At 38.5% G+C, this 13,203-nt stretch overlaps 1 protein-coding gene across 5 annotated transcripts in view; it reads right to left on the reverse strand.

The window, feature by feature from the left end:
- The window catches only part of CD109 (CD109 molecule), a 151,496-nt gene that overhangs the window by 39,804 nt on the left and 98,489 nt on the right, over positions 1 to 13,203 (reverse strand). For all 5 annotated transcript variants that reach the window (XM_060030349.1, XM_060030351.1, XM_060030350.1 and 2 more), the window contains 3 exons: positions 4,412 to 4,486; positions 3,803 to 3,860; positions 691 to 820 (listed from right to left, as the gene is read on the reverse strand). In XM_060030349.1, the coding sequence (XP_059886332.1) occupies positions 691 to 820; positions 3,803 to 3,860; positions 4,412 to 4,486 (263 nt within the window). The remainder of the gene's footprint in view (positions 1 to 690; positions 821 to 3,802; positions 3,861 to 4,411; positions 4,487 to 13,203) is intronic.

The raw sequence follows: 13,203 nt of genomic DNA on the forward strand, positions 1-13,203 counted from the left end.
TTCCAATAAAATCTTTCTACAATGTTTATATCTTCAGAATAAACATTTTTCATAAATTTTGTATAGATAATATACTTTTTCAAACTTAACTCCAATTTGTTTCTCTCAATATGCATAAAAGTTTCCCTCTGTATCCTAGTCTACCCTGTTATTTGTTTTCTGAGGTTTGACTTGTGTCTTATTTCAAGTTTCTGTAAATAGTGGACTCGCGATATGTGTAGATTTCATGATTCACCTGCTCAGTCATCACGCCAGGTAGCACAGAGTTTGTCAGCTAAGCTGAATTCCTTTCAGCATCCACACCCCTACTTCCTGTGGCTCACAGGGATGTTTTATGAGGAGCCACAAGGCAGGGGGAATAATCATGAGCGCTTCCCATCCCAAGGCAACAAAGGAATTCTCAGCAATCTTTCCCCAATGAGAGCCACAAGACTTCAGGGAAGTTAAAATCACCCTTCCTTAGCAAAAGGCCGGTCTTCTCCATGATGCTACTCTCACTGCCACAATTCACATGAAGCTTTATTAAGTACTATATTTAAATACAATAAATATCGTTCTAAAAAAAACTCTTGGTCCATTCAGTTCTTTATCACTCTATGTTTGTATTTAAGCATCAGAAACAGGGCAACACTTACTTAAAACTAAGGCCAAACAAAATATATATGGGCAAAGAACTTTATAAACTTTTACCCCATGCTGGTGTCTAGCCAAATCCAAGTCTCTGGAAAATGCTTTCTGACACGTGGACTGCTACCCGAAGAAAAGTCATGAAAATCTACCAAGTATCCTTCATATTCCTCCAAAAACGCTATGCGGTCATCTAAAAATAAACACAGACAACTGTTAGGAAAAAGTCACTGTAGACAATGTTCATAAACCCAGTCCACAGAATCACAGCACCTCTCAGCTGACGGGGCCTTTAGAGTTTGTCTTGTCCAATCTTCTCGTTTTACAGAGGCACCTGAGACCCACAGAAGTCACGTGACTTACCCTAGTCACGTGGCCACTATGAAAGAGCCAGGAAAAAAAAAAAAAAAGTTTGATGGCCCTACAACCAATACCTGAAAAACTACTTACAGTTCAGCTGCTAAAAAATAACTTAAATCACATTTTTAAAGTTATCTCCAATTCTGCTACTCTCCTCTTCTTAGATCCCCAGTGCTGATCGCCTTTGGCTACACCATCCACAAGACGCTAAAATCATCCAGTTTATTAGCTTCTTTCTTATAAAAGAGGCAGGCTGACATATAGACATACCTATCTCTATTCTTTCAACTTTTCTATAAGCCTAAAATTATTTCAAAATGAAGTGTAAAAAGAAAATTATACTGTAGAAGGTACCAAAGATACCAAGATGAATGTGATGAGCTCCACCCATTGTCTATAGAGGAGGCGGACAAATACATGCTAAGAGTGATAGCGCACATAGGCCAAGGGTCCACCGTGCAGAGAACAGGTGACTTCACAGCCTCTGCACAGTGGACAGGGTATGGCTAGGGGAGAAAACCCATTCTGCGCTGTCTTCTGCATTCCATTTCCTTACGCCTCCGGATAAAGAGTATCTCATACAAGAGAAAAAAAATAAGCTAAGTACAAAGGCATGTCCGGACTATGACAATGTGTGTTAGGGAAGAGCGGCATAAAATGAGAACAAAACAAATGCTTGGGTCCAGATTTTTAAATATCAGTTATCCCGCGCTGAAGGATTTGGACTTGATCGTTTAAGTAATCATGGCCTTACTGAAGGTTTTGAAACAAATCAGAAGCACGATCTAACCCATGTTTTATAATGGTAACTCTGGTCTCGGTGCGAACAATGGTTTAGAGCTGGGGGAATGAGGCAGGAGAAACAGGGGGCTCCCGCGGCACCCAAGGAGGCATGCTGATGAGCGAGAGGAGAGGAAGGACAGCCTTGAGAAACGACCCTGCTCTGCCTCTCAGCTGGATGGCCTCTGTGTGCACCCGCGGGCAGGCTGTACCTCAGCATACTCCTCTGTGTGCTGGCTTGCCCCACTAGACCAAGCTGGAATCCCCATTGCCTCCTACACGTCAGGCATGCAATTAATATCATCTACTGAATAATGAATGAACAAACTGGATCTGAGGGATAAGACAATAGGTAATTGCAGACTTGTGAGTGCCAAACACGTGCCATGCATCTTACATCCTTTTGGAGGTACCCTCCTAGCAGCCCTGTAATATAGGTAATATTATTATTCCTCTAATTCAGGGAGAAACCTGAGGCTTAGGGACCTTAATGAATTTTCTCAGGATCATAAAGCCAGAATTCAAAGTCAGAAGTATTTCATGGCAAGTTCCTTTCTTAACCACTCTGCTGTTCCACATCTGACAGAGAGAGGAAAGAATTAAAGATGAGTTCCAGGTTTCTGATGCAGACATATGGGTAGATGATAATTTCATTAACAGAGATGTGGAATCATATCAACTCAAGAGCTCATATATCAGCCAAATCATATTAGGGAAAAGTGATGCTTTGGGACACATCAAAGTTAAGGTTATTTTGGGGGCATCAGGGTGCAGAAACAGGGGTAAGGTAAACAGTCAGGGTGTTCCAGAGTTGAGTTTAATGGGAAAGGTGTCATGCAAGAACAAGGGACTAGGGAAGAATTCAATCACTTGAAGGTTTCTAGCAACATAATATGCTGGTAAGAGTATCAGGCTTCTTCTGTTACAGTGAAAAGGTAGAAGGGTCTCAGAAAAGGTAAAGATTACAATAAGTATTACTAACAATAGAATGAGTATTACAGTGTGCACCAGGATTCGATAAGTAAACATCAACAAAGATGGGTAAAAGCTGAGAGTGACAGAGAGAGAATGGAAAAGCATAGATTGGTCTGGAAGGCCGCCTAGGGTAGATGATTATATGAAGAAAGCTAAATGTGTCACGTGTCTTTAATACATAGAGATCATAATGATTTCATAAAATCTTTAAGACTATAAAATTATTCTCATAACTTCAGAACAGAGGGTCAGGTGTCCTGTGGTGTCAATCAACAACCCCAAGCTGGAGAGCCTGGGGCTTAGTGTGGACTAACTGGGAACATGTGACAGGAACGGGGAATTCATGGATAGAGACTATGATAGTTCTGTGGCCTTTCAAGATGATTTCGTATGATTTTACCTGAAAGAAAAGAGAACAACTTCTAGAATTAATCATCCTCATTTACACATTTCCTTCAGTCAAAATGTTTTACGACTCCTTCCTAAAAGCACACTTCTTTTAATTAGTTGGGTGGTCAACTCTATTTAGCAATCCAGGGAACTAGGATGTACAGATGTGACTCTGCCCGCAAAGAACTCAGATTGAGGAGACAAGTGCGTGCGTGCGTGCGTGTGTATGTGTGTGTGTGTATTGACAGCACACTTTATGACATCTGGGCTATTTTCTAGGTGAACAATAAAAAGGTAGAGAACAAAAATGTTTCAAAAATACATTGCCCCTTTTAACTGATTCCAAAATAACACCACAGTTTACAACACAAATTGGAGGCATAAGATCTTCCAATATGTCCAAAAATATAACCATGTCAAAAAATTACAGAGAGCAAATGGAAAGCATTCATTACAAATATCTAGACAGGAGGTGAAAAACACTCCATGTCATGGTCCAGATGTACTTTCAAGTACATTAAACTGCAAACACTGTAGGATAAGAGAACAGAAAATGAAAATTACAATATTCATGTTCAGCCAGAAAGTAGTCATACTTACATAAGTAACTATAAACACTTGAGATGAAAGACTTAATTACTTTAAAAGCACTTTGTCAGATTTCACTTACAAACATCAATGAAATCCTTCACAAGGTTTGCATCTGTCAACACCCAGAGGCCACACTCCTAGAAAGAATAATTTTAATTTTCTTTTAAAATAAAAGTTTAAATGTCCTCTAAATTGTCGGACTCCCATACTCCTAACTCACCCTTGCTCATTTGTTTTTGTGTAGCATGTGAAAGTAGTTCCCTTTTTTTTTAACTCCTGCTCATTTTTGAGAGTTTAGGTACATACATGAGTATACATTCTCTCTCTCATACCCAGACACAGACATATAAACACACACACACACACACACACACACACACACACACACACACTCTCACATGAAGAAACAGACATTTCCAGGTCAAGGAAAGTGATATAAAAGAAAGAAATTATAATGACAAATTCCATTATTTCTCTAATGGTGAATTTATTCATTTGCTTTTAAAACTAGAAGGGTGACTATCTTTCCATTTCAAATTACACTTATATAACACACTTAATAAAAGGTTAAATTAAATAAATGTAATAAGAGGCTAACATTTCAAAATTTAGATAATTAATTCTGAAATTAACTTTGCAGCAGTAAAATATATTAATATCTTTTCAAATTATAGCAAACTAAACATACCTGAAAGACTGCAAAAGAATTCACGAACATGCCTAAATAATATCCTGTGTTATAAAGTTCCAGTTCATGGACCACCTAAGGAAAGATAAAATATACGGAATGAATGCATTCGTATCAACGTGTTCTGCCCTCTCAACAGGTCTGATATATACCTTAGGTAAGAGACAGCCCATATGCTTATCAAATTTGAAAATGATACAAATGGAGGAATAATGAATATGTAAATGCCATGTTCATAATTCAAACAGCCAAAATTACACTTCTTTTTTAAACTTATTTTTATTCTGTTCAGCAATCCAGAATGCCTAAGAAGTGTGGGCTTGTTGACAAGACCAACACGTAGAGATCAGCATTAAAAATGACTCATACTTTTGACAAAGATAAATGGGTTCAATTGGATAGCTAACATAAGTTCTAAAAAAATGTCAGTTAGGGACTTCCCTAGTGGCACAGTGGTTAAGAATCCGCCTGCCAATGCAGGGGACACAGGTTCGAGCCTTGGTCCAGGAAGATCCCACATGCCATGGAGCACCTAAGCCAGTGTGCCACAGCTACTGAGCCTGCACTCTAGAGCCCACGAGCCACAACTACTGAGCCTGCATGCCACAACTACTGAAGCCGGCGCACCTAGAGCCCGTGCTCCACCACAAGAGAAGCCACCGCAATGAGAAGTCCACATACCACAACGAAATGTAGCCCCCGCTCGCTGCAACTAGAGAAACCCCGCACACAGCAATGAAGACCCAATGCACCCAAAAATAAATAAATAAATTTATTTTTTTTAAAAAGTCAGTTACCTAAATTCTTTAAAATAACTCAAAGAGACAACTCACAAAAGAGGAAACGCAAATTATGAATAAGCAGAAAAATATTCAACCTTATTGATAATCAAAGTGATGCAAATTACATCAATGAGATAGTTCTTCAATAACGAGATATTTGCATGTATCTGATTAGCAATGCTACTTTTTAAGAACAGTACTCATTGCTAGCAAGAGTGAGTAAAATAGGCTAAAAGAGTGAGTAAAATTGGTACATATAAACACAGAATTAGAATATGACCCAGCAATTCCAATCCTACATATATACCCAAAAGAACTGAAAACAGGGACTCAAAGAGATATCTGTACACCAGTGTTCATTGCAGCATTCGTTACAATAGCCAAAAGGTAGAAACAACCTAAGCATCATCAATAGAAGAATAAACAAAATGTGGCATATATACACAATGGAATATTATTCAGCCATAAGAAGAAATAAAGTTCTGATACATGCTACAACATGGATGCACCTTGAACACACTGTGCTCAGTGAAACAAGGCAAACACAAAAGGACAAATATTGTGTGATTCCACTTATATGAAATATCTAGAATAAGCAAATTCAGAAAATCAGAAGTAGATTAGAGGTTACCAGGGTTGCTAATGGAAGGGGGTAATGGAAAGTTATTGCTTCACGGTCACAGAGTCTCTGTTTAGAGTGATGAAAGTTTTGGAAATAGTTATGATGGTTGTACAATATTATGAATGTAATTAATGCCACTGAACGGTACTTCTGAAAATGGTTAAAGAGGCAAATTTTATGTTATATATATTTTACTATGGTAAAAAAAAGTTAAGATATTATACGCTTTTTGGTAACTATTTTGATACATTTCCCTTATTTACATTAGCATTAAGACTGACAGACTAAGACAAAGACAGGGGGAAAATCACTAAAGGTTCTAAGTGTAAGTTTAAAAACACACCAAGTTTAAAATTAAACACCCAAACCACTGCTTCTGCTATACCAACACCACCACTGCTACATCCATGTTAAGTAAACATGGTGCTAGAACAGGTACCAAGTAGAAAACAACGGAATGAGAAAACAGAAAATGTCATAATATCTCAACAAGCTAGCCAATATAGTTAGCTCAACTATAGACAAGGGAGCCAGAGCCAGATAGGATGGAGAGAAAAGGTTTTCGTTCCATAACTCCAACTCTGCCACAGAACACCAATATGTGCAAGGTGTCCTGCTGAGATTCAGGTGCAAATCAATGGAATTATCTAGGAAGAAGCATCTCTTGCATAAAGAAGTCCTCCTTTTCTCACTGGCTCAGTGAAAGGCACTGTCAAAGCTGCAGCAAGGGAAGTCTGGTATCTGAAAATTAGTCCTGGAAGATCTAGGACACTTAAATTATTCCAAGGCATTCAAGAGTCTCTGGGCATCACCTATAAATTTAACAAGAATGAAAGAAACCAAAACAGTCTATTATCATAGGCTCTTGACTCCCTCCACCAGAGCCAACTCTGGAGAAACAATAAAAGCAAGCAAGAAACTTGGACGAGTAGAACAAGAAAGCCCGCAGAAGAGGGAAGGGTATCTCGCTTTGGAGCACTGGAGGAAGCAGATGGCAGAAAGCTGCTAAAAATAGCAGTCAGACGACGGTTGGAGGGAGGTTTTTAAATTCTGCTCGTACTTCTCTTCAGAAGGTAGCCTCAGGACAATCATTCCTTGCAATTTCACCGCCAAAACCAGCAGCCAGCAGGCAGGCAGTGTGGCCAGGATAATACCAGGTGAGCACCTCTGCCCTTCTGGTGTGAGAGGGTGAGGAAACGTGAACAGACCCCTGGCCTTCAAGCACTCACTCTTCCTCCTCTACTCCTCCAAACCCTCAGGGCTGGGGTCATCACCTCGGGGGACCGCGGCTTCCTGGGCTGCTTTTCCCTAAGAGCTTAAAAGTGAACCGCTGAGTGGAAGGGGACAGCCCACTGGGAGGATCAAGAGTAGTTCTCGAGTCCCTGAAGCTCAACCTCTCGCCTCTCTCTAAATTCACAAGACATACACAGATTGGAACCTAGTGTTCAGCCTTCCCCAACAGACATTATCAGAGTAGCAGCCAAATCAGCTAGCCATCCAACGAGTATAATTTCCGTAAAAGACATACATCTGGACAACATACAACGTGTGAAGCAGAATACTGAAAAGTCAGCTCAAGAATTTAAAATAAACATAGTAAATATAGGTAAGATAAAATATTAGCAATATAAAACAAGAAAAAATATAAGAACCAAATGAAAATAATACACATTAAAAGTATAACAGCTGATATAAAAGTAGGATATCCATCAAAGTAGGATAGATACAGCTGATGAATAATCAGTGAGCAGAGAGAGTCAATTGAGGAACTCTCCCAAAGAAATAAATAAAAGACAAAAGAGACAAAAAACATAAAACAAAAAGCTAAGAGAGGGGCCTCCCTGGTGGCACAGTGTGCCGATGCAGGGGACACAGGTTCATGCCCCGGTCCGGGAAGATCCCACATGCCGCGGAGCGGCTGGGCCCGTGAGCCATGGCCGCTGAGCCTGCGCGTCCGGAGCCTGTGCTCCACAACGGGAGAGGCCACAACAGTGAGAGGCCTGCGTACAGCAAAAAAAAAAAAAAAAAAAATAAGGGAGAGTATATATTGAAAGGGCAAAAATTCTGTACAACAGCAACATGATCTGGCCAGGGTTGGGGAAGGAGGTGCAGTCAGGGAGACACAAAAAGAATGCATAAGAATATGAGAGCACACTAAAATGCTTGCCTTCTCAGATGAAGATACAAATATTGATAATCTTAAGAAATCAATAAGGATAAATAAATATAAGCACAATTCATGAGTTAAGGGCATCTATCATGGAAATAAAAATAGAATGTGTAACTTCCAAAACCACAGAAAGAATAAAAAGAAACAAAAAAGGAAGTAGTCTAAATTTTAAAATATGAAATAAAAAAGCAGAAATAAGTCTTAATTAGAGCAAGGACTAATTTGTAAATGGGTTAAATAAGCTTATTAAAAGACACTATCAGATTAGATTAAAAAAACAAAAGCAAAATATAATAATATGCTATCTACAAGATATAGGTAAAACAAAAACTTACAAAAGGTTGAAAATAAAAAGATGGAAAAATATACCAGCCAAGTATATTTGAATCAAAAGAAAGCTGGGATAGCAATCTTAATATCTGACAAAATTTAATGTAAACGTACAGCGAGATATAGAGACAGAGACAAAGAGAGTGTGTGTGTGTGTGTATTTGTGTGTGTACACATATATATGGAAGGAAAAATGAAATAATATATTTATTAAGATATTTAGCAAGCTGTAAAATGAAGGATGCTATATTCACTTAAATCAAATGCAAAATGCTACAGACTTTTTAGAATATAATGTGAATTTAAGTGAAGGCAAGAGAAAAAAAGTGACCAATTGCTTTTAAAGGAGTTTATTTAAAAAAGGAATGAGAAAAATTTGCTGCATAGACTGAAGAAAAATGTATAATTTTTCTCAAATGGATTGATTTTACAACAAGATGACCAAATTAGCCTATACATATATATCTTTCTTTCTGACGTGTTGTTAATCACTGTAGTTAATCAATCAGTGGATGTGGGTTATACAGTCTAGATTTCACTGACAAGTACATATAAAGAGCTTACAGAGATTGGTTAAAAATGGCAGAGTAGAAAGACGTGCGCTCACCCCCTCTTGTGAGAGCACCAGAATCACAAGTAACTGCTGAACAATCATTGACAGGAAGACACTGGAACTCACCAAGAAAGATACCCCACATCCAAAGACAAAGGAGAAGCCACAATGAGATGGTAGGAGGGGCACAATCAAAATAAAATCAAATCCCATAACTGCTGGGTGGGTGACTCACAAACTGGAGAACAGTTATATCACAGAAGTCCACCCACTGGAGTGAAGGTTCTGAGCCACACATTGGGCTTCGCAACCTGGGGATCCAGCAATGGGAGGAGGAATTCCCAGAGAGTCAGACTTTGAAGGCTAGCGGGATTTGATTGCAGGAATTCAACAGGACTGGGGGAAACAGAGACTCCACTCTTGGAGGGCACACACAAAGTAGTGTGCACATCAGGACCCAGGGGGAAGGAACAGTGACCCCATAGGAGACTGAATGAGACCTACCTGCAAATGTTGGAGGGTCTCCTGCAAAGGCGGGGGATGGCTGTGGCTCACCGCTGGGACAAGGACACTGGCAGCAGAAGTTCTGGGAAGTACTCCTTGGCAAGAGTCCTCCCAGAGTCCACCATTAACCCCACCAAAGAGCCTGTAGCCTCCAGTGCTGGGTCACCCAGACCAAACAACCAATGGTGAGGAAACTCAGCCCCACCCATCAGCAGACAAGCAGGTTAAAGTTTTATTGAGCTCTGCCCAACAGAGCAACACCAAGCTCTAGCTACCACCAGATGCTCCCATCAGGAAACCTGCACAACCCTCTTAGATAGCCTCATCCACCAGACAGCAGACAGCAGAAGCAAGAATAACTACAATCTTGCAGCCTGTCAGGAGGAACTACAGTCCTGCAGCCTGTGGAATGAAAACGATATTCACAGAAAGACAGACAAAATGAAAAGAAAGAGGACAGTGTACCAGATGAAGGAACAAGATAAAACCCCAGAAAAACAACTAAATGAAGTGGAGATAGGCAACCTTCCAGAAAGAATTCAGAATAATGATAGTGAAGATGATCCAGGATCTCAGAAAAAGAATGGAGGCAAAAACTGAGAAGATGCAAGAAATGTTTAACAAAGACCTAGAAGAATTAAAGAACAAACACCTAGAAGAATTAAAGAACAAACAAACAGAGATGAACAATACAATAACTGAATTGAAAAATGCACTAGAAGGAATCAATAGCAGAATAACTGCGGCAGAAGAACGGATAAGTGACCTGGAAGACAGAATGGTGGAAATCACTGGAGCAGAACAGAATAAAGAAAAAGAATGAAAAGAAATGAAGACAGACTAAGAGACAACATTAGACGCACCAACATTTGCATTAGAGGGTCCCAGAAGGAGAATAGAGAGAGAAAGGACCCAAGAAAATATCTGAAGAGATTATAGTCAAAAACTTCCCTAACATGGGAAAGGAAATAGTCACCCAAGTCCAGGAAGCACAGAGAGTCCCAGGCAGGGTAAACCCAAGAAGAAACATGCCAAGACACAGGGTAATCAAACTGACAAAAATCAAAGACAAAGAAAAGTTATTAAAAGCAACAAGGGAAAAATGACAAATAACATACAAGAGAACTCCCATAAGGTTAACAGCCGATTTCTCCACAGAAACTCTACAAGCCAGAAGGGCGTGGCATGATATATTTAAAGTGATGAAAGGGAAGAACCTACAACCAAGACTACTCTACCCAGCAAAGATCTCATTCAGATTCAACAGAGAAATCAAAAGCTTTACAGACAAGCAAAAGCTAAGAGAATTCAGCACCACCAAACCAGCTCAAAAAATGCTAAAGGAACAACAAATGCTTAAGGAACTTCTCTATGTGGGAAACACAAGAGAAGGAAAGGACCTACAAAAACAAACCCAAAACAATTAAGAAAATGGTAATAGGAACATACATATCAATAATTACCTTAAATGTGAATGGATTACATGTTCCAGCCAAAAGACACAGGCTCCTAAATGGATACAAAAACAAGACCCTTATATATGCTGTCTACAAGAGACCCACTTCAAACCTAGGGACAAATACAGACTGAAAGTGAGGGGATGGAAAAAGATATTCCATGCAAATGGAAATCACAAGAAAGCTGGAGTACCAATACTCATACCAGACAAAATAGACTTTAAAATAAAGAATGTTACAAGAGACAAGGAAGGACACTACATAATGATCAAGGGATCAATCCAAGAAGAAGATATAACAATTATAAATATATATACACCCAACATAGGAACACCTCAATACATAAGGCAAATGCTAACAGCTATAAAAGAGGAAATCAACAGTAACATAGTAATACTGGGGGATTTTAACACCTCACTTACACCAATGGACAGATCATCTAGACAGAAAATTAATAAGGAAACACAAGCTCTAAATGACACAACAGACCAGATAGATTTAGTTGATATTTATAGGACATTCAATCTGAAAACAGCAGATTACACTTTCTTCTCAAGTGCACACAGAACATTCTCCAGGATAGATCACACCTTGGGTCACAAATCAAGCCTCAGTAAATTTAAGAAAATTGAAATCATATAAAGCATCTTTTCCAACCACAACACTATGAGATTAGAAATAAATTACAGGGAAAAAAATGTAAAAAACACAAACACATGAAAGCTAAACAATATGTAACTAAATAAGCAAGAGATCACTGAAGAAATCAAAGAGGAAATTAAAAAATACCTAGAAACAAATAACAATGAAAACACTATGGTCCAAAAGCTATGGGAGGCAGCAAAAGCAGTTCTAAAAGGGAAGATTACAGCAATACAATCCTACTTCAAGAAACAAGAAAAATCTCCAATAAACAATCTAACCTTACACCTAAAGGAACTAGAGAAAGAAGAACAAACAAAACCCAAATTTAGTAGAAGGAAAGAAATCATAAAGATCAGAGCAGAAATAAGTGAAATAGAAACAAAGAAAACAATAGCAAAGATCAATAACACTAAAAGATTGTTCTTTGAGAAGATAAACAAAATATATAAACCTTTAGCCAGACTCATCAGAAAAAGAGGGAGAGGATTCAAATCAAAAAATCAGAAATGAAAAAGGAGAAGTTACAACAGACACCACAGAAATACAAAGCATCATAAGAGACGACTACAAGCAACTCTATGCCAATAAAATGGACAACCTGGAAGAAATGGACAAATTCTTAGAAAGGTATAACCTTCCAAGACAGAACCAGGAAGAAATAGAAAATATGAACAGACCAATCACAAGTAATGAAATTGACACTGTGATTAAAAATCTTCCAGCAAACAAAAGTCCAGGACCAGATGGCTTCACAGGTGAATTCTATCAAACATTTAGAGAAGAGCTAACACCCATCTTTCTCAAACTCTTCCAAAAACTTGCAGAGGAAAAAAACAGAAGAAAAAAAATTGCAGAGGAAGGAACACTCCCAAACTCATTCTACGAGGCCACCATCAACTTGATACTAAACCAGACAAAGATACCACAAAAAAAGAAAATTACAGACCAATATCGCTGATGAATATAGATGCAAAAATCCTCAACAAAATACTAGGAAACAGAATCCAACAACACATTAAAAGGATCATACATCATGATCAAGTGGGATTTTTCCCAGGGATGCAAGGATTCTTCCATATATGCCAATCAATCAATGTGATACACCATTTCAATTAACAAATTGAAAAATAAAAACCATATGATCATCTCAATAGATGCAGAAAAGCTTTTAACAAAATTCAACACCCATTTATGATAAAAACTCTCCAGGAAGTGGGCAAAGAGGGAAGCTACCTCAACATAATAAAGCCCATATATGACAGACCCAAAGCAAACATCATTCTCAATGGTGAAGAACTGAAAGCATTTCATCTAAGATCAGGAACAAGACAAGGATGTCCACTCTCACCACTATTACTCAACATAGTTTTGGAAGTCCTAGCCATGGCAATCAGAGAAGAAAAAGAAATAAAAGGAATCCAAACTGGAAAAGAAGAAGTAAAACTGTCCCTGTTTGCAGATGACATGATACTATACATAGAGAATCCTAAAGATGCCACCAGAAAACTACTAGAGCCTATCAATGAATGTGGTAAAGTTGCAGCATACAAAATTAATGCACAGAAATCTCTTGCATTCCTATACACTAAAAACGAAAGATCAGAAAGAGAAATTAAGGAAACAATCCCATTCACCATTGCAACAAAAAGAATAAAATACCTAGAAATAAACCTACCTGAGGAGGTAAAAGACCTGTACTCAGAAAACCATAAGACACTGATGAAAGAAA

This window comes from Delphinus delphis, chromosome 14 (assembly GCF_949987515.2).
Source record: "Delphinus delphis chromosome 14, mDelDel1.2, whole genome shotgun sequence".
Taxonomy (NCBI): Eukaryota; Metazoa; Chordata; class Mammalia; order Artiodactyla; family Delphinidae; genus Delphinus; species Delphinus delphis.